We start from the raw sequence: 21,258 nt of genomic DNA, 5'->3' as shown, positions 1-21,258 counted from the left end.
TTAAACTTAATTAAATGTTACAGACAATAAGATAATAACTCCTTAACTTTTATCAGGTTGCATCCTTAGCTTGAATCATATTACTTTTGTGAAGCTCATTTTAAATATAGGCTTTTGGATGGTCTTGATTGACTGAAATAAGTACTTACACATTCGAGGCTTGTCAGTTTTCATTAGATTTTATTGATCAGTGTAAACGCTCTGCAAAATCTTTACATGCAAAGTTATTTGCAAACATACATATTTTCCAGTGCATGCACTATCTATATACAAATATAGAGATAAAGCAAGAAACATTCCACTGAACTGGCATATTTAAGAAGAAGACAGCTATGGTTTTTATTTTTTGTGTTGATCATCATTTGATAAGTTAATGTTGCTGAAGTAGCACAACATAAGACAGTGTATGATGCTACTGGTGGGTAGGGTGCAGAGAAAAAGAGACTGAAGATATTTAAATGTGTATTTACAGAAAGTGTCATTCGAAGAATTAGATTAATCTCAATATCTGCTACTGATAGAGTTGGATCAAGTCTTTTCTGATGTGCTCAGTTGACAATCAGCCTATCCTGTGGATGCTATCAGACCAGTTTTTTCAGGTTACAATATAGTCACCATAGTCATGCAGAATATGGCCTCTTGTATAAAGTATTGACAGGAATGTTATGGGGACGAAGTGTAAACATTTATGGAATTACAATAGCATTAATTTTTTTTAAAGTATATATATCTTGAACCACAAGACATTTCATGCATAGGATTTTTTGTTTTTGTCTTTACTTTGACATTGGAATAACTTGCAAACAGCTGTATAAATTGAGGTCATTCAACTTTGTAAGGTGTGCTTTCCTTGGTTTGCTGTGATTAGTGAACAAACACTAAAGCCGTTATGAAAGGGGTTTGGCAGAGAGGAAAGGGGTTCTGCTTTGTGCGGTGGGGTGAGAGCGGACTGCCTCAGGCACGTCCGAGTGACGAGCACAGTGCATGCAGGTAAAGCTGCACATACTTATGACATAGCCTATTTCACCAATCTTGTTAGGGAGACCCGACCGTGTGCATTCAGTGGAAAGAATACAGTAGAAAACCTCTGACGTGTCAGAGCAAACCATGAGCTTCAGAAGAGTAGAGGTAGCAGGAGGAAAATCCATCGTCCTGCTAATTCTCAATAAGCAAAAAAAAAAGTTTTCTTATCACAGTTAAAGCTTTCCACAAATCTTAATGCACAGCTTGAATAACCATACTCCTAATGTTTAACTGTTTAAGTCACAAATTAACAGCAACTGATGAAAGATTCATCTAGCTCATCGTTCACTGACTTATGAATCATCTGTGTATCAGAGATCTATTCTAACCTGAGCAATGTATCGGTACTGTATGTAAACATTTTCTTCATGGAAATATACATATGTTCAGGACAGTGGGCACAGTGTAAATATTTGAAGGTGCAGCTGCATGTTTTCTTGTGTCTGTGGCTTGGCATGCTTATACAGTTCAAAGTGTTGCACTACAGCATGATGTCATTACACGATAAATCATAGAAATTATACCCTGACAATTGAATGATTTTATGAGCTCAATCAAGTCTTTCAACGATGGTCTTTGACCTCAGATGCCGTAACATATTGCTTTTCCATTTCTGCGCTAGTGCAATTCCTTTTTTCTTATCTATGTCTTATCAAGTTCAACGCACTATACAACATCAATGTTAGGAATGGTAGTCCTTGTCTAGTTGTTCATTGACACATGTCTTATTGAAATATCTAATCAAATTAAGCCATTATTTGTCCCAGATGCAGATTAAGTATCAGCAGAGGCAAATTGTTTATAAGAAGAGGACAGGAAAGAAAAGTATACTACATAGGGAAGGGAGGTGAGTAAGCCTGTGTTGTTGATGGACAGGTAGTGAGAGAATAGATAACACAATCAAATAGGTGGAAAGTGCATTAGGAAATGAATGCAAACAAACTAGAGAGGTTTAGCTCATGCTGTATGTTTTAGGGGCAAGTAGTTAATCACTAGTGACGTGATTCCCGTTATACAAGGTGTGCCAGCGCTCAATCCTCTTGTCCTTGTTCTTCAGACACTCATACCAGTGCTTGAGCCGCTCTCCTTTGGCAGTGATGCCAAGCTGACACCCACCTGTCAGGAAGGAAGGGAGGCGTGAAAAGCCAGGTGGTGCTGAGCAGGTGAGAAATCTGCATTCATTTCAACAAAGCAATCACACATCTCAAATATTTACCAATGTAGTCGTTGGACTTCCCGATGTCATAATCCCACACAGAGATATCTAAACTCTTCTTGGCCAGTTCACTGTGTTTGATTTCATAGCCGAATTCCTGACATTTGAGACATTAATTGACCATTTTTAAAGCCGACTACAAACACAAGTCATCCTCAAGCTGCAAACACAATGATTTGATAATAATTTGAGGCTATGCACATTTTTGTAAATTGCAGCCCTTCACCTTGAACTCTCTTACAAACCTCATTAAACTCTGGGTTGAGAGTCCTCTTCTTGATTTGTGTTTTGCACTTGGCCTTCTTCCCCATGTCAGGTTTCAGACATCTGTCAAATAAATAACATTTCATTTAAACCATTTCCAGAGTCCCCCCAATTGTAATCCAAATGTCAGCTCATCCTGCTCTACCTACATTTTGACATAAGGGTCAGAGTAGCCATTAGCATCCATGGCGGCCAGGTGAACGCAGCGCACAACGCCCACGAGGAGACGGCCCTGCTGTGTGCTGTACATGAGGGAGATCAGGACCCTGCCACGCTCCTCCATCTCCCCCCCCTCTTTCCCTGGCTGTGAGCAGAGGGGAGAGAAAGTTTATTATGATATATGATCATATTTGCAAGAGCCTCTAAAGGAATCTGCCATGTTCAGACATGCATGCAAATCAAAAATGCATTGCCTCATCTTCGTATAGAGCGATGCCTCTGGCTCCCCCGGCTGTTGCAGTTCTCTTTGTCTTTGAGGAGGGGGTGAGATTACAGCAGGTCAACAAGAGTTTCAGACGTGGAGAACAAAGTGTTGTTTGAATGCAATTGAGTTTCACTCACAGGGACAACTCTCTCGAGGCACACGTTGAAGTTTTTCTTCTGGTTCAACTTCAGCTTCTTCAGCGCCACTCGGGTTTCCCCAATAAACTCATTATGCCCAAACTTGTCTTCATCACAGACTGACAGCCTGTGGAAATCAAGAGAGTGTCTTAAATGATAGACCTCTGACAGCTTGAAAAATAGTCATCTGAGGGCACAGTAAGTTTGAAACATAAAAAGGATGATTTAAGTTTGACCGTCTGAGGAGTGGTATCCACCTGAGGGTCTTGCGCTGCATGTCGTCATCAGTCAGGCCGTGGTAGGTGAGCGTCTCATTCCATGCAGGGTTGCGGGTGTTTCTCAAGGTCTTTGTACGCAGCTTGTTAGACTGTTAGATAAAGGTTAGATAAGGACAGGAAATGGAAATATTTCTTGGCATGCTGCTGGGCAAAAGCCTCAGCACATCTGTGGTGTGAACTGTTTTATCAGTGGAAGAATCTACACGGTGCTGCTTCCCGTCAACATCTGTTTTTGCTAATCTTCCTCATTCTCCACCACAGTACAGTTTTATTGCACAATGCTGCCAATGTACTTCCACTACTACTTTGACTTGACTTGCAATGCCTCAATACGCATTTATTTTTTATCATCTTGTGTTTTTTTAGACCACAAGGTGTCAGGCTTGAGCTAGCAAAAAGGCCCCTAATCAAACCACTGGGGTCTGAAATCACCACCCACCCTCCTTTTTCTGCTTAGCAGGATATTTTTCTTCTTTTAAAAAGGAAGTCAAATGTAGGAAAGATGTGTCTTTTACCTTACTAGCCCCAGGCAGCAGGTGTAGTTTCACATAAGGATCAGCGAGTCCATTTGAGTCCATGGGCTTCAGTCCCTAAGGAGAAATAGAGCACCATGTTCATCACATCATAGAGAACAGCAGAGAGCAATTAAGGTAAAGTGCCATTCAGGAGCCTCTTGATTGTAATTGTCTCTTTGTGCGAGACAATCAGAAGCGTGGTGGTACCTTTGCTTTGAGGATGCTACAGTGGAGGCTGTTGCTTTCCTGTTCATAGTGCAGGCTGAACTCTAGAGAGCCCAAGGTGGCTGAAAAAGACACAAAACAGTCATTACATTAGACTAAGAGTACAAATACAGGGACACAAATCCTTTAGAAATCAAACCACTTTAACTTGAAAATAGAAATGAGAACAAGTAAAAGCCCAGAATGGACAGAAAGGATGGACAATAACTCTAGAGCCTTGCTCATGAAACATTCACAGCTAGTCTAGAATAGCCCTCAGTAAAATCTAATTAGAAAGCAGGGCACATAATATAAAAATAAATTAAGTATACAAGCATTCAATTCTCAAGACATCCAGAAAATTAGGTTCAGGAAAAAGAGACTAATAAGCTGCCCACACAGATTTTCTTTGGAGGAGTTTCATCTCGTTTGGGGACAAAATGATCAAAAGTCATTTGGTAATTTTTCCTATACAACTTAACTTTTCTGGGCTGAGATTCACCAACAACTTGATGCTCAAAGGAAACAAAGATACAAAATGAAGCACTATATCTTCCATCTTTATCTAATGATCGGTAGTACTGATTGATTGGATTGACTTTACATCAAAACAAAAACTTGTAGACATCCAATCTCATATGATTATCAAACTGTTTTATTAATATTCAACAATCATTTAACCATACACAATCTAATTCACATTAAACATTCAATACTGATTTTTTAAAGCTGAAACAACCAGGACAACATGGGTACCTGTTGGGTTCTTGGGGTCATTGTTGTTATTATGGGCATTAGTAGAGTTACTGCTGTTGATTTATGTTTTTTTTATGTTCCCTTTTTTTGCCTTGGATATTCATTATGTATTTGCCAGATGACCGACTCAAACCAATCAGTCCTCCACTGTCACATCTATATAGGGACAGGCACATGAAACCATGGCTATTTCTGCCATTTTGCTCCCAATGGACGGGATTGGATCGAACACAAGGGGAATCTATATCCTCTTAGCCCTGTTGTATCTTAAATTATTTGCACAGCTCCATTTTCCTGGACCTCAATCAAATAAATTAACACCGATCCCCCAGAGTGACAATGAAGGCCGTGAGACGCTGCAGGCACATATCATGAATCACTGAAATGGGAAGTGGGATATATGAAAGAACCCAGCAATTACATAGCTTATGTTCCACTATTGACTTAGTGATTTCGTTTTCCCTTGATATGGATTATCATGCTTCCATAACATATGGTGCTCATCATTTGTCATTTTCTACAGCTCAATGGACGCTGCCAGAATAATACTTCCTATTTGCTACGACTATAGGGAAATTGGAATTATTACCATCTGTCTAAAAGCCAGACATCAAGCATCAGCACGGTGTGACTAAGGATACCGAAGCATAACAGCCAAATTGTCATCAACAGCCAATACTTTATGCTGAATGACTATATGTTAAAAAAAAAAGAACATCCCATCTGGTGTCATTCACCTTAAATTAATGAAGAGGAACCAATCATGCCATGCTGTACATAAGGTGAGATTAAACTATACACATCGGCCACTTTATTCCAAGAGCAGATGGCGTACTTACTTGCTTCATCAGAGTCATAGTCATTGGCGTCCTCCTCCTCATCCGCTGGGGGGGGTTGCGGTCGGGCGGGGGGGGCGCTGTAGGCTGCGGGCTGCCTCCTCTCCTCTCTCGCTGCAGGAGGTGCTCTCTGCTCAGGAGGAGCTGCAGCAGAGGAGTAAGCCCCTGCATCTCCTGCCACTGGACCTGCCAGTGGCAGGAGAACCAAATTAGATCTTCTGAGACTGCACAAATGAACACTACTAGAGATGCAACATTTGGTCAGTTGTGTAAGAAGAACTCTGATCTTTTACTTCAGCAACGTAGTAATATTACTAAAATAGTATGTAAAAGTCCTGTGTTCAAAATCAAACTAAAAGTACAATTATTCGCATCAAAAAAAGTACTGATTATGCAGAATGAACCATTTCAGCATAATAATAAAATGGATAATAATTATTTCTTACATTACACATTATATTAATGTTTCAATCACTTTAAATGTGCAGTTGCTGAAGGTGAAGCTAATTGTATATCACCACATGCCAAGGTAGCTTACTTTCTAATATAATACCATCATTTAATGGTAAATGTATATTTAGTGGTAATAATCTTGACCTGCAAAGTAACTAAAACTGTTAAATAAATCAAAGGGAATTATAACATTTTGCTTTCAGAATGTAGTGGAGTATAAGTATAAGTTCCTCAAAATTGCATGCAACAGTTAATGTACCACTATGTTATATTTATGTTTGAGCAAAGCATTGTGTCTCTCACCCTGCGGGGCCATGGTGGCCGATGCAGCAGGCTGAGGTCTGGAGCTGTGGACGGGCACCGCCTTCCTCATCACCACCGGGCTGCCCTGTCCCGCCTCTTCAGGCCCCGCCCCGCCCGTGGCCATGCGTACAACTGATGGTTTAGGGGCCACAGGTGGGTAGCCAGCACGGCCCTGTTGCTCTGGCCCTAAAAACAAGCAAGGAAAGCACTATACAGTAAATGCATAGAACATTATACATAGGGGAGATATGCATAATCACACCCCTTCAGGCTCCTACTGCAGTGCAATCAGTAATACTCTCAAGTCTCACTGGATACTTTTGATGTAGCAGCTTTTCCCTTGCAAAGGCATTGACCTACATACATTACAACAAGCTGCAGGAGCTGACTACTGTACGTGCAGCAGCTTTGTACTGTAGTCTGCTCAAACTACCCCTCTCTTTAATGGCAGAATCACAATGTTCAGGTAATCACAGTGAAAGTGTGAAATTATACAGTGTAACCCTTCATGCCAGCACCACCTTGAGGCCCATCCCATGTCACAGCATGCACCTTCCGACGGCTTAATTGAGCTCTTCAACCCCCTCCTCGGCAACAGTAGGCGGTACTGCCAAATTTGGGAAGCAGATAAAAGGTTTGAAAAGAGCAATGAGTTGGGGTTTGGTTGCGAGAAATCTTCAGATGGTGATCTAATGAGACTGAAGAGGTGGCGCTTTGAAACATTTTAGTGTCAGTATTTCTTTTGCATACCTTCCTGATGTTGGTTTTGACTCTCCTATATCTTTAAAAACAATTGTGATAACCAAGAAGATGATAGTAAAATATCATTTTGTTTCTGCTGAGATTATATGGCAGACAGCTGATGTGTAGGAGCTGCCAATTTTTCAGCAACGTGTTTAAATAACAACAAAAAGCAAGCCTAATATTAGCAAGCTAGGCTAACAAGCTCGCACTTTTCGGGTAGCTTGCTAGCTTTATTAAATAGATTTTATAAAACACACCTTAAATGGATAATAGCCAATGCTCGAGTTATGCTGACACCTGGACTACGTCCTCTGTAGTTTATTGTTTTCCATGGTTGTTTGAATATTGATTAGTATTCTGTGGCTGTTCAGCACTTTGGTGAACTTAATTTTTTTGTGTTACAAATAAAGTTTCACTTGACAGGCACCTTAGATAGTTTGGCACATCCTTTTTTTAAATGCAAAAACATAATGTAAACCAGCTATTCGTGCCAACAATCTAAAAGGTAAATCCAATATGATGATAATTGTCAAAAAAGACTGCAGACTAAAATCTGAATGGTGCAGATGTACCTGGTGCTTGTGGTTGGGTGACTTCTTGCCTGGGCTTAAGGGCTGTCGGCCCTTTGGGCTCTGCCACCTCCTGTGCTGCTGTGTCTCCAGGTTTAGACAATGGCATGGGCGATGGCAAGAAGTGCTTTGGAAATCCTTTGAAGAACCAGGCACCAGACCTCTTCCACACCTGAGAAAACAGAACAAATAAACAGTGTGCTATAGGCTTACCAAGAGACAATTGAATCACAGTATTTGTTCAGTGGCGTAGAGCACTCACCTCTCGCTGTTCTCGGCAGATCTTGCACAGCCACACAGCACGTGGCCGACTTCCACACTGCGTACCACATTTGGTGCACATGTTCTTTACGACAAAAGAAAAGACAGATTTCCAGCTGCTCGACATTTACAGTTATTATTCTCCAAGTACACAGTACATTGACCATGACCTATTGTGTGTGTTTATGCAGTTCAGCAGGGGATATTTTATTCTTTCTTGTAATAATTGGCTCATTCAATACCTACCTTTTTGCAGTCCTCGCACACCACTGAGCTGACCCCAGGTGAACCTAGCTGCTCCCCACACAGCAAACAGCGGGACTGTCCATCCCCACACACAGTTTTCTTCATGTCATCCAGGCGGTTTATCAAGCGCCTGCAGCAGCACAGGGTACATTTGTTCTTAAAATGTCACCGTTAATCACCTCCGGTCCAAATGTATGCATGTCTTTGGTCTCAACAGGTGATTGCTGCATGTTTTACGAGCCCTCACCCAATTCTCTCCTGCTCCATGGCCTCCATTTTCTCAGCACGGGCAATCACATTGTTAATAATCTCCTTCTCTTCATCAGTCAGGTCTGGACCGGGACCAGGACCTTGCTGCGTGGTCCAGTTGCCCCTGTGAGCCAAACATATTTCAAGTTGAGATTGCTTCTATGATTTTACTAAACAATATCCTATCATACAAGCATCATAATGTCATAAACCACTTTCAGAAAAAGGGTATAAAGCAGATATATACATGAGGCAGATAAGAGAAGAGTTTGTCTACTTACTGCTCTTTCTCACTGAGTCACAGATTACGCATCAGAGGAAAACGTGAAAAATGAAGAGTAAAGTGAAGTGTTGGTAGCCACATAGAGAAAGTAAATAATACCAAAAATGTTCTGACGATGCTTACCTAGCGTGCATGGTTCTCTGCCTGCCGTTGGACTGCCAGCGATCGGAGCTGCTGCTCACCACCGTATCTGTCATGCCGCACTATCGCAGTCTGCAGGTGGACGGAAAGAAAAACACATTAATTCAGCAAGAAATTAATCAAACCATCTTTAACTAATTACATTGAAAGCTGCCAACCCTGCATTAAGACCTCTTTATGTGAGAGGGCAATTAATGAGTTTTTAAAGTTTGACTTGCGTCCAAGCTATGCGTGTTGAGTCCACACTTTTTTTTAGCTACCCTCTGTCCTTATCTCTTGCTTATGCAGCACTGACCCAACTACCACCATGGGCAACGATTCAGCGTACAAATGTGTGAGTCACAACGCTGCTGACCTTAAATTGGCAAGTCACCAGATACACTTCCTTTAATTGCCACACAGTGATGTTGGGGTTAATGAAAAGGTAGATAATGATGACCTCACACTGGAGACCATCATAAGCCAAACAAATAAATAATAGTGAAAGTGCTCTCAGTAGAGTACGGTTCTCCAACAGCCGTCTCCCCTCTCCATTCCCAAATACAGAAGGGTTGAATCCCACTCCTCCTGTATGGTCAAGATGTCATTGAAAAAATTACAAAAAATGGGATTTATTCATCTTTTAGCCTGCCTTATATATTATCCTATTATATAGGCTAGTGGGTATGGATTAATCTGATGATGCTTTGGTCTAAGAGGAGACTCAACTTGTTTCTTAATATCAGTTCTTCAGTGATGACAAAGGCCAAAATATGGCCCGCGTCAGACACGTCTTTATTTATCTTTAAGACTAGATTGTCCGAAATGCCTATTGCTACTAAAGCAGGTTGTGGGTAGATATGCATATGCACACACACACACACACACACACACACACACACACACACACACACACACACACACACACACACACACACACACACACACACACACACACACACACACACACACACACACACACACACACACACACACACACACACACACACACACACACACACTAACTTTTTTCCCCCCTTTATCTACATAATTCTGAGGAATTTACATATTAAGCATGAAACAGCAACAAAATATTGGCTACTGGTGGCAATAACAGCACATTTTCTGGTGCCAGATTCTCCGCCTAATCAGTACCATTAACTCCTGCCAAGCCTGTTTTATCATTTTTTTTCCCACCGACATATTCAAGCAGTAAATAGACCCAGGAAATATTGCAAAGACCTGACGAAAACACAATGGATCTGTTCCTATAAGCCTAATAAGCTGACAGCTGTTCTAACAGAGGTAGAGGTGTTTAGTATTGCAAACAGAACAGAGTTTATGACAAAGACAGCCCTCCTGTACATTAGTGTCCGGGGGAAATGATGCTGAAATGTTCATTTCTTCCCGTTTGTGACTCCACACATATCAAAGAAACAGATGGTCCCATACAGCAGGAGTGGCTCAATTATGCCACGGTACAGGACGAGGAGGAAGAAGAGGAGGAGGTAGAGGAGGAGGTGAGTTTGTACTGATAAGGATGACTAAGAGTAATTGTCTCCAGTGTTTCTGATTGGCTAAGGCTGAGAATTTGTATCCAAAGTGTTTTTCTTTTTCTCTGTGAATACTGGTGGGAGTCGGGGGGATCAGATGCTAGGGGAAGGGCTGGTGAGCAGTTTGCAAGATCTATAGGCAGAGGACGAAAAGGTATTTTGATCCTTTAATGTAAAAGAAAGAATACTATGGTCTTAAATTACTCTAAGTAATACTCCTGGATTCAAAATGTCACCTCAGCACAAGTATAATCAGCAATATGTATACTTAAAATACAAAATGCATTTGTTCACAGTTTTATATTGTTATAAAAGTTTATATTATTCGTTTTTATAACTAACAAATACATTTAAGAGCATTTTAATGTTTTAGTTTGTCAGTTTTGATACAATCTAAGATACTTTGTTGATTGATAGGTTGATTTATAGTGCAGTACTGCATCATATCATATACTGTAAGCATATAATGTCTTTAATACGTACAAAGTAGCTATAGTTAATAAGAGTGCTAAATGTACTTGGTTTGCTCACCACAGGTTGGTTGTTGTCACTCCGTGTGAAGAAATCAGGACTGGATTGTTTGTAGGATGGCTGTGTTTTAGTGAGTACTCAAAGTAAATGCTGACAGACATTAGGCTCTGAAGTGATTTGTGTACATTGAGCAGCCTAGCGCTAATGATGACGTTGGGAAACAGTGCGCTGTCAACTGTTAGAATTGCTCACAAAGCTCTTATCCATACGATACACCAGCAATGTAATTTAATCTCCGAGTGACATAGTAAAGCTGATACAAGATGTCAACAGAAATCAGTGAAGCGATTGCCTTTGGGCAAGTCTGCTGAGTGTGTGCGTGTGCGTGCGTGCGTGCGTGCGTGCGTGCGTGCGTGCGTGGTGTGTGTGTGAGTGTGCCCCTGTTGCAACTGACTTACAGCTGCTTCAATACTGAGACAATACTGTACATGGAGTGATGCTGCATAGGCCGGGGGAAACAGCAGTGTCTGAGGGAAGTGCCAGCAGTCAGAGAAGACAAGAGGTTTCTGAAAATGAGCAACAAGAGGATCTAATAGCCTCTCTGGAGCCTCACATGTCCAGAATTGTGATGGTGCAGTATGAGGACAGAATCAGTAAGGGATTCATAATGATAAGGCTAAAAGGAAAATCAATAGATTTCACTTCTCCTCAGCTTTTTACAGCAGTAAAATCTGGCACTGTAGAAGCTTGGAGAAAGGGAAAGAGGCAGCGAAAGGGAGGGGTGCGCCACCATCTCCCTCATTCAGATGCTAGTATTATGCTGCGTAACGTCGGGCTCCGTACACCTTTTCAGGTCTAATCTGGTGCGGCACTGTCAGCAACAACAAATTCACTGTGCTACGATTAGAAACTCTGGGTGTGGACTTTTCCCCGGTGCATCCAGCCAACAGTGGCAACTGAGTCTTCAGGGAGCAATTGTCGTTTTCCACTTCTATGTAGCAGTCTGACGTCTCAGACATCACTCTGACTGTACAGCATTTATCATATACACCGAGGCTCTCTTGCGCGGCCCTCCTTCACTTGCCAAAATGAATTATCCCACTTTTGTCTAACATGATTGTCCTGGAGAGGTGGATTGAGAGAGACAGATGGGAGGGGGCAGTCAGGCTCGGGCTGGATGATCACTGACTCAGACAACTCTGAGCTTTTACAGCACTGGGGATGGATGTTACTGCATCACAGAAGTGCACTCTTTTTCCGAGGTGACAGTCCAATTAGCATGAAGGAGATAGTCCAAATGATCTTATACACACTTCTCTCATAAGGAGCTGTCAGTATAGGCTTCAGACAAGGTACTTGGTTTTACCTACTGTGCTGTCAGAGAGGGTTAACATCTCAGACGTATAATAAAAAGGAATCCAAGGCCAATTATAGTGGACCGTTTTGACCAGAATGTCATATTGAGCCTTGTAATTTTGCAGATGTGACATCACTGTGACCCTCAGAGGTTGTAAATGCAACTAATCTGTGTCATCTGCAACTGACAATCATCTTGTACGTGTTTTTCTCCCATACAGTATAAGATGACTCAGTCAGGTGGTGGATGCTTCTCATGGGAGATATTTTCTTGTGTTTTTTTTTTTTTCTTCCCTCTGAAATATCATGAAGCATGCATGACGTCGCGTTCTGCAAAGTGGTGCCATGAACTGTGAAAGCAACCACACAATAGTGTCTGCCAATACACCGGGCATGCACAGTATGATCGAGTTGACAACAGGAAAGACTGGAGTGAGAGCATCGAGCTAGTCATGCCTGCTCATCATAAGTCAACCACCCAGCAGGATCTCTCTTGAGTAGATCCTGTGTATGGGGGTGGAGAGGACCAATTTAGAAACGTGTGTCTCCTCCTCGGGGCCTGAGAGGATTGTCAATACAAATCTGCACATCTTCAGGGATGAACAGTATGCATACACAACTCCCAAAGCACAACCTATATATTTTACATCCATGTTTGGGCCAACACAGATTAATGTTGCCTTCCAACAGCAGGTGTATGACTCATTCATGCAGAACATATGACAAGACGAGGACATAGATCGCGATAAGATCACTCATTTCTTTTGAGGATTACAGTACTTGCTTGTGGAAACAAGAGATGAACAAAGCAGAGAGAGTGACAATGAGGCGGCGGGACATTGATGGATTGATCCAACACGGATCATTATGGATACAGCACTCAGAGCTTCAGGGGGGGTGAGGGTAGAGGGAGCAGTCATCTCCTTTGTACTGAGATCAGCAAAACACAATGCATAAAAGCAAGGTTTTAATAGAATATGTGGCTTTTAAATGAATCATTCTAAAAATGTATTCAACCTTTCAAGACACAACAGCCATTAATAAAATGAGTGTGACTTTGTTTACTCCAACTGTACTTAATAATAACATATTCTTTTACACCCTGCTTGGTGTCCTATTTGTCAATGTATTGAATATAATAACACTGAAACACATTCTGGTACTCCTCCACTTGCATTCCAGGGCAACAATTCCCTCGCCATCCTCAAAGAAGGACATTTCTTTAAATGGGTTAATGAGAATCAGAGATCAATGCGTAGATCCACAATTGGTTTCACTTTAATTTATCTTTAATCAGACCTCCATTCGAATTTCCAAGCCTCAGGGGCTAAAACGTACTTATGAATAATAGATGTCGCCTTAAAGCTCTGCTGTAGCCACGAACAAATCATCCACCAATAAACCTTTATGTTAACCAATGCACGCTTAGATCAGCAGATTCCAACCTGCTGATGCTAAGTAGGTATCAGTATTTATATTCATGTCAGCACATCATATCCACCCTACCGATGATTCAATATTCCTGGTGAAACGATATACATTTTTTTCAGGTCGCCGTGACCATAAATGTTTTATAAGCTGCAACACACTGTGCTTTTTTCCTATTAAAAGACCGTATAACCCTGCAACCCATACAAAAATGTTCACATTGCCCTGAGAAACAAGCTCAGCTGTAACGTTATTTGAAATGAGCCATTACTGAGCTTGTACTGCCTTGTGTGATTGTGTATTCATAATTTATCAGGTTTTGAAGTTACACAAAGCAACACTAAAGGGCTCCATCTTCAAAGAAAAAGGGATTATTGTAAAGCATGGATATTTTGTATAAGTTTAATGTCATACTATGTGTTTTTCTCTTTTTACATCACTGCCAATGATTAATACAAATGTGAAATACAGCACATATGTTTTCATCTTTAAACTGCAGAATGAAAAGACCACGTAGCTGAGGTAAAGAAGAGAAGGAAAATAACATATTTCCTTTTTCTTCCAAACAATCTGGCCTTGGCGATAAATTTGTTTCATGTACTATGAAGCAGAAAACAGCCTGAGATCCTCAGACAGGAGAACATTGGCCGGTCTACAGATTCGACTCAAGTCCTGTGGTGATCTGGGACATCATGCCTGAGAAGGAAAGACTGAAAAAAGTATTTTTTTTTTCTCTTTTAAATCCGTTTTTCAATCGCATCTATAAATAAAGACATATGAGAGCCATTCATAGGTCAAAATGTACCAATATATTCTGCAGAATAAGGGCAATATTAAATCAATGTTAACCCTATATTCAATGATGCTATTATCTCAGCCTTGAAAGCAACATCTGATTAATAAGCACAAGGCTTGTATGATGGAAAATTCAAAAGAAATGTCACCAAATGTAAAAAAAAAAAACATACATGGAAAAATTACTGTATAAATAAAGCCTATTAATGAGTTCTGCTACTTTATGAGTCATCTACAGACCTTCACTGTAATAAAAAAGTAAAAGTTGACAATACCTTGAATCACACGTAGGCTACATGTCCTCCAAAAAAGTATTAGCAGCCGCTCCCTAATATTTTGTGGTGACACATTTGGGCTGATGGTAGGTGGCTCGAATGTCAAAAAGTAATTCAAGGTCTGCGAAGACAATTTCATACATAGTAAAAAATCCAATCTAATAACGGGTACCAGCACACATCTGTCTGGGCCATAAACACTGGTAATATAGTGGGGATGATTGGAAAACACCCAACCGAAAGGGTTATAAGTGGTGATCGACTTTCTACTGAACGGATTGTCAAATTGTTTTACAGATCATTTGGTCTTATAAACTAATTCCTCTCAGTATTCAGCTGCTGTCGTCTAATTCTCACAGGGTAGGAAGGACTCAAAAGAAGAAAAAAAACAGGGGGTAGCCACCCACTGCCACAGCTTGGCACAACTTCATCCGACCCACAAAAAGGGGCTGTGAGCTGACAACACTGAGGTCTGGACCTGGACAGGATTGTAAAGCACTGCACCAAGAAAACCCTCCGCTGCAGGAGGAAAACATCACTCAGCATTTCTTAATTATTTACAACTCCCACCCACCATTGCTTTTCACTCTGTGTTTGTCCCCTCTGTAGGGCATTAGTGCACGCTCTCTGTGCACGGACCTATACGAGACATCATGTACAGAACAGTGGGTTCATGGAAAAAACTGAGATTCAGACAGAATTTAACTCTATTTTTGGAAACATTAAGGTTGTTTGTTGGTGTTTTAGGTCTGTGGCATCGACAAATTACCCATGTTTTCAGTGAGACAGGGGAGTAGACAGCGACCATCTGTGGAACAACCTGTGAGGGCTCTTCCCCTCCTTAAATGTGAGAGTGTTGCAGAATTTCAAAACACACACACTCTTGGCAGGCATGGCTCCCGGTCCCGCATCGCTGGAGAACAAACAGGAAAGACCATCCAGTAACCAACAAGCTACCATGCTGTTATCCTGCTATCACTGTTGGCCCTATCCAACAGACCTCTACAGGGTGGGGGCTGTGTTTTTCATTCTTAAATCAACACACTGAATAAGCAGTCCATGTCCTATATCCAGCAATCATCCTTAAATTTAGAGGAAAACTGTCTGCTGACCCACATTTTATCAGACATTTTCATGTAATTCGGTGGCTTCGTCTTTTATATCTGGGCCTTATTACTAGAGAAGTAAACGGCTATCGGACATGGAGCACTCAATTAACTGCAGTAAGAGCCTGCAGTAGTGCTCAAATTTGCTTGGCTGATGGTGATTAATCCCAGTATGCCCCAGAGGTTAGAAGTGAAGACTTTGAGAAACTGGTTGCTGATGCACCGGCCAGTCCTGCTCTTTTAATTTCCTCCCATCTTATCTCTGGGTAAACAACCGGTAAAGGCTTGTTGTATGCGTCTTTACCCCATTAATCAGAACTGACCTGCAGCTGGTGGTGTGTTGAGATATGCTTCTTAACATGTAAGTCCGATCTCCTATCAATCCCTCTGTGTGACGGACATGATTTTGTCTCTTTGTTGCTCTCCTTTGAAGCTCTGGCACGGATCAGCAGCTGGATATCTGACCCTCCCTTCTGTCCCACCAGCAAGCAGGTACAATGCCCCTGGGTGCTTTTAGCAGATCTCTGTTGGCAAACTAGACTATGTTACAACCTGGAAACACTGCCACACTAACAATAAGCGTTTTGAGACAAAACCCCCTGATTGGAAGCTTTGCTATTGACTTTGAATGCAAAGTGTTTTACTTTAGATGTCACTCTGTTGTCTAGGGTGAAGCCATGACTGCAGCTATGTACAGAGATTATAAAAGGTAGTGAACAGAGATGTTGCTTACAGATAGGCGTGTGTTTAAAGATTCAATCTTAGCCTGACTCTGTTTGGGATTTGTAAGCCCCCACTCTCTTGGGAGAACTTTGCTTATAGGACACATTAATTATACTCTCTTTTCCAATATGCCACAGTGTTTACGCAGATCTAATCAACTGTTTCAGAGAGGACGTTAAATCAATTCTCACCCACCAATCTCAGGAGAATTTGAAGATAGAGCCACTCCCTTCTGAAGCTCGGCCACAAACGGCAGAATAATCCCTCATACAGAACACATTTTTTAATGTGCTCAAAAGCAGCACACAGAAACCAAAATACATATTTTGAGTATAACATGTGATGTCGGTCTGAAGCACCATATATGTATTGTGTGGAGCACAAAGGAACATAGAGTCATGCACCTTTACTAACTGTGGCCATGGTAACAGCAAGATCAGAAGAAGAGAATCAGAATGATTAAAAAAGTGTGTGTGTGTGTGTGTGTGTGTGTGTGTGTGTGTGTGTGTGTGTGTGTGTGTGTGTGTGTGTGTGTGTGTGTGTGTGTGTGTGTGTCTCCACCAATCTGTGTAGATTATAACTGTACACAATTGTGCAAAAATGGGTTGCAATACAAGTATCAGTGGATCATGTTTCCTTCAATAAACTGTCTCAATTGATGCATCTTCTTCATCATGGTTAAAAAGACAGCATGGAAGAAGACATGGGATTATGGCTACAGTCGCCTTGTATGCTTCAGCTTTAAATTATGCATTTAGTGTGCTGAGCACTTACTTCATTCCTCCATATTTTTTTCACCTTTCCCTTTAACACCCATGTCTCCCAGTGTTTCTCGTTTTCTCCTGTTTGATGTGCCTAAGAAACAGTTTCCCTATTTTCTCTCTTGTCTAATTTAGTCTTTCTCTGGGAGGAAAACAGTGTGCTGGCAGGGAGTCAGAGAAATAGAGAGGTACCAGCAGAAGGGTGTCGTCCAATCACTACTGTGGTTGTTCATGTGAGAGGAGGCAGCTGCAGATATCTCTCAGACCGTTCATTCAGTCTTTTTCTCCCCTCCCCCATTTAATCCCCATGCTTCAGGTCTGTAGGAGGAGTTGGAGGTGGTGGAACGGAAAGGCGGATTCCTAGCTTCTTCTTTCCGTCCTCCATCCATATTAACACCAGAAACATGGAGCCCGTTTGGTCCAATAAGTCTGTTTACACACTCACTACTCTGACTAAGTGTAATAACACCACAGGTGCAGGATGAGGTAACAGCACTACTAGTAGGTGACTGACTGAATCACCTGTCTTGTGGCACAGCTGGAGTTCACATCTGCCCTGCCCACATCAGCTCTTTGACAGATGTGTTCCTCAAAGTCTGGAGGCACATCAAGCCCCAGTGTACACTCCTAAAAATCCTGCAGCAACGCCCAGGGACTGCAACCACACAATCTCCCACATGACTTACCAGGTCTGTTTTCTCAGATTTACAACAAGGAAGCAGCCGTGTTGTAGGAGTGCAGCCAGCCAACTGTCCTGCTTTAATTAATCTTAAAGGGGATTTAGCAAAGCTTATCAAGCCTAACCAAGAGTTATATTCATGGCCATTCATGCATAAACTGAGTATAATCACAACACCAAAGCCTGCTGTAGTAAATCAATGCAACTATTTTTAAATACGAAGGCAATCTGCACACCTCTGCATGAATGACGGCACAATTCTGCTGCAGAGAAATGTTCTCAGTAAGACATGTTTTCCTAAAACAAAGGAATGAATCAAAGGGTAATTTACATAATTTGTACCTCTCACAGGTTAATTAGCAGCAGCTCCATGTATGCTGAGTTGCACTGGCACAAACAAATGTTTCTTTTTCATTCAAATGACTCACTGAGTAACAGGCTCATAAACACAATGGTGTTATCAACATAATAAATACAGGCAATAAAATGTGTTCCCTCATCATCTCCAGCCCATCTCTCGGTCTTGTGAATGAAATGCTGCATCCATTCAACTTGTAAATGAGAAATTCTAACGCACTAAGTAAAATGCCAAATGCAATAACCCCACAGTGATTTTAGTTTGAGGATGCAATGTTTTAAAAAAAACCTTAGAAGGAGATGATAAAGCCTACCTGATAATCCAGCCCTGCTCTCCGCTCTCCTGTCTCCTCTCCCTCTCTCGGGGAGCTGTCAGGGAATGATGCGGACTAAATTTCTGTGCAGAGCCTGGTTACGACCACGGAGTCAGTCATTGCGCATGGTGCCTGTCACCAAAACCCGTGTTTTTATTTGTTGCCTGAAGGAGCAGTCTGTTGCTGGAGGCACAGCGGATCTCCACAATGCGTGGGAACTGGTTGTCTTTCCTGCGTTGTAGATGGAAAGCCCTTGGTACCCTGGGAAGGAAACCCCTGGATCTGAAGTGATAACACTGAAGCTTAAGTGGGCAGTCATCACCTGACGTGATTGTCTCTTTAACAGCGCAGGTCTAAATTTGTCTCATCATCATCCATGCAGCCTTATTGAGTCATTTTTCACAAGGTACTGTATTGACTGTAGTAATACAAATCACGTAAAAACAAGATGGTTGTTTAAAAGTTGACATTTCAATGGAAATAATAGAAGATAATTGAAACAATTTCTTAATTTAATTTAACTTAATGTTTCTTATGTTGTGTTGATTGTTTGTGTGTGTTTTTTTTAAATACCTTACTATTTGACAGAAAACACTGGACTTTATATTTCCCACACAATTATAACATGTGCTAACACCTCCCTTCTAGTGACACATTTTGGGTTAATATATGGTTTTACAGCAACTGCGCTATTTCCGCAAAAAAAACAAAAAACACTGAAATTCTAACATCAGTGTCTCAATTATAAGAGCATATGTACTTTGATACTTAGGCCTACTGTGGAGACATTGCGCCATCTAACGGATTGAGTGTGTATTGCATCAAGATAAAGGATGAAAACTCGCCCTTTTGCTTTGTTGCTAAATATATGTATGTGTTATAAGGGTGGAAATTGTATTTAAAAGATGCAAAACGCCCTCACCTGTAAATAATTTGGATTTACGTCATTATAGGGAGAGTTAATATCGGCTTCAGCCACACCTAAACCATGAGGAAAAGACGGTTGGTGAAGCAAGAGGTTACTCCTTTAGTACTTCCGTATTCGCCTCCCAAATATAGAATACTTACATTACTTCTATACTACTACTTGATACTGCTTTACTCATAAATCCAATCCACAGGTTGACTATGCAGAAAAAGATGGCATATCTATCGATAGTCGTATGCATGAAAGATGCTAGTATTCCCAAAAATTGGCTTTACTTAAGTTGTTTAACGAACACTCAATTCGCATGCGCAACACGAAGTTGCTTCTGCAAGTCAAAGGTGGAATGCTAGCCCTTTAGCTAGTTAAAGTTGTACTTTACGATCGTTTGAGACCCTTTTACATCTAGATATACTGCTCGATAGGAGGTATACACATGCTGGGTGGCTTTTGGGCTTTCGCCAATCAGCGGCGCTGGTGTGAACTATCTTGACATTATATTTTCTTTGGTCACGTGATCGAGTTTCACCGCTGTGATCACATGATTTGTTGTGTATATGATAAAGAAACATGGCTGCCCACCTATCGTACGGTAGAGTCAATTTAAACATCTTGAGAGAAGCTGCACGAAAAGAGCTTCGAGAGTTTTTGGACAAATGTGCGGGAAGTAAGGTAAGGAAATCACACTTATAAATGTAAAATGGCCGAAAAAGTGACAGTTGTGCATATCCACGAAGCTGACAGTTAAGCTAGCCTCTTGGGGCTGTCAAGGCTCGGCACATAATTCAAAATACTTGCAGTTTCTATAAAACTGAAGTCATGTTTTGATTGTGAATAGAATGACAATGTATCTATTTATTATTGTAACCAGTAGCTTCATAGGAGACAATGACCGCAAACATTTCCGCATAGAGATGTTTTTTCAGATCTTGCTACTTGTATACATTACTTTATATGCTCTTGCTCTTCAGGCCATAGTTTGGGATGAATATCTGACGGGACCTTTTGGACTGATAGCTCAATACTCTCTACTGAAGGTAAGTGATCTCTGTGCACTGCATTTGTTATTTTTAAGTAGCCCACACACAAGTCACAGGTCATGAATCTGAAGTTTTCAGATAGTAAACACATGTTATATGCTTATTACTGTGTTTTCCAGGAACATGAAGTTGAAAAGATGTTCACCCTCAAGAGTGGCAGACTCCCCGCTGCTGACGTCAAGAATATCATCTTCTTTGTTCGTCCCAGACTGGAACTCATGGACATCATCGCTGAGAATATCATCAGGTCAGTTTCTCTCTCAAAAACCCACATTTCAAACCATGATAAAGACAGTCTTATACCTGTATGTCCACACTTTTTAACACTTTTTTCCTGGATTTTGTGCTTTCAGTGAGGACAAGATGCATTCCCCACGAGACTTACATATTTTGTTTGTTCCTCGGCGGAGCATGTTGTGTGAACAGCGGCTGAAGGAGCAGGGCGTGTTGGCCTCCTTCATCAACATCGAAGAGTACATCCTGGACCTGATCCCCTATGATGGAGACCTGCTCTCCATGGAGTATGAGAGTGCTTTCAGGGTGTGTTCAATTTGTTCATCCCAAAATGAATATATATATATATATATATATATA

At 41.2% G+C, this 21,258-nt stretch overlaps 2 protein-coding genes across 3 annotated transcripts in view; one reads left to right on the top strand and one right to left on the bottom strand.

Annotated features, from left to right (window-relative positions):
* Positions 1 to 163: 163 nt before the first annotated feature.
* LOC104961742 (rabphilin-3A) lies at positions 164 to 19,008 on the bottom strand. 2 transcript variants are annotated; one of them, XM_010790076.1, is made up of 18 exons: positions 18,700 to 19,006; positions 8,885 to 8,974; positions 8,760 to 8,771; positions 8,477 to 8,602; positions 8,230 to 8,359; positions 7,985 to 8,068; positions 7,726 to 7,894; positions 6,410 to 6,595; positions 5,657 to 5,839; positions 4,065 to 4,144; positions 3,858 to 3,932; positions 3,322 to 3,431; positions 3,065 to 3,191; positions 2,917 to 2,973; positions 2,653 to 2,807; positions 2,485 to 2,566; positions 2,240 to 2,336; positions 164 to 2,139 (listed from the first exon to the last, which is right to left on the bottom strand). In XM_010790076.1, the coding sequence occupies exons 2-18, from the start codon at positions 8,956 to 8,958 to the stop codon at positions 2,009 to 2,011; spliced, it is 1,878 nt and encodes a 625-aa protein (XP_010788378.1). In that variant the 5' UTR covers positions 8,959 to 8,974; positions 18,700 to 19,006; the 3' UTR covers positions 164 to 2,008. The 2 variants fall into 2 exon arrangements, with proteins under 2 accessions (XP_010788378.1, XP_010788379.1); XM_010790077.1 differs by lacking the exon at positions 8,760 to 8,771 and having other exon boundaries at positions 18,700 to 19,008.
* Positions 19,009 to 20,171: 1,163 nt separating this feature from the next.
* The window catches only part of vps33a (VPS33A core subunit of CORVET and HOPS complexes), a 9,581-nt gene continuing 8,494 nt past the window's right edge, over positions 20,172 to 21,258 (top strand). The window contains exons 1-4 of the mRNA XM_010790098.1: positions 20,172 to 20,296; positions 20,596 to 20,661; positions 20,784 to 20,911; positions 21,018 to 21,204. Of these exons, the coding sequence (XP_010788400.1) occupies positions 20,195 to 20,296; positions 20,596 to 20,661; positions 20,784 to 20,911; positions 21,018 to 21,204 (483 nt within the window). The 5' untranslated portion in view covers positions 20,172 to 20,194. The remainder of the gene's footprint in view (positions 20,297 to 20,595; positions 20,662 to 20,783; positions 20,912 to 21,017; positions 21,205 to 21,258) is intronic.

Source organism: Notothenia coriiceps, unplaced genomic scaffold (genome assembly GCF_000735185.1).
Source record: "Notothenia coriiceps isolate Sejong01 unplaced genomic scaffold, NC01 NC01_scaffold00033697, whole genome shotgun sequence".
Lineage (NCBI taxonomy): Eukaryota > Metazoa > Chordata > Actinopteri > Perciformes > Nototheniidae > Notothenia > Notothenia coriiceps.
Note: the sequence above shows the minus strand (reverse complement) of the source record. Positions and strands in the feature narration are given on the sequence as shown.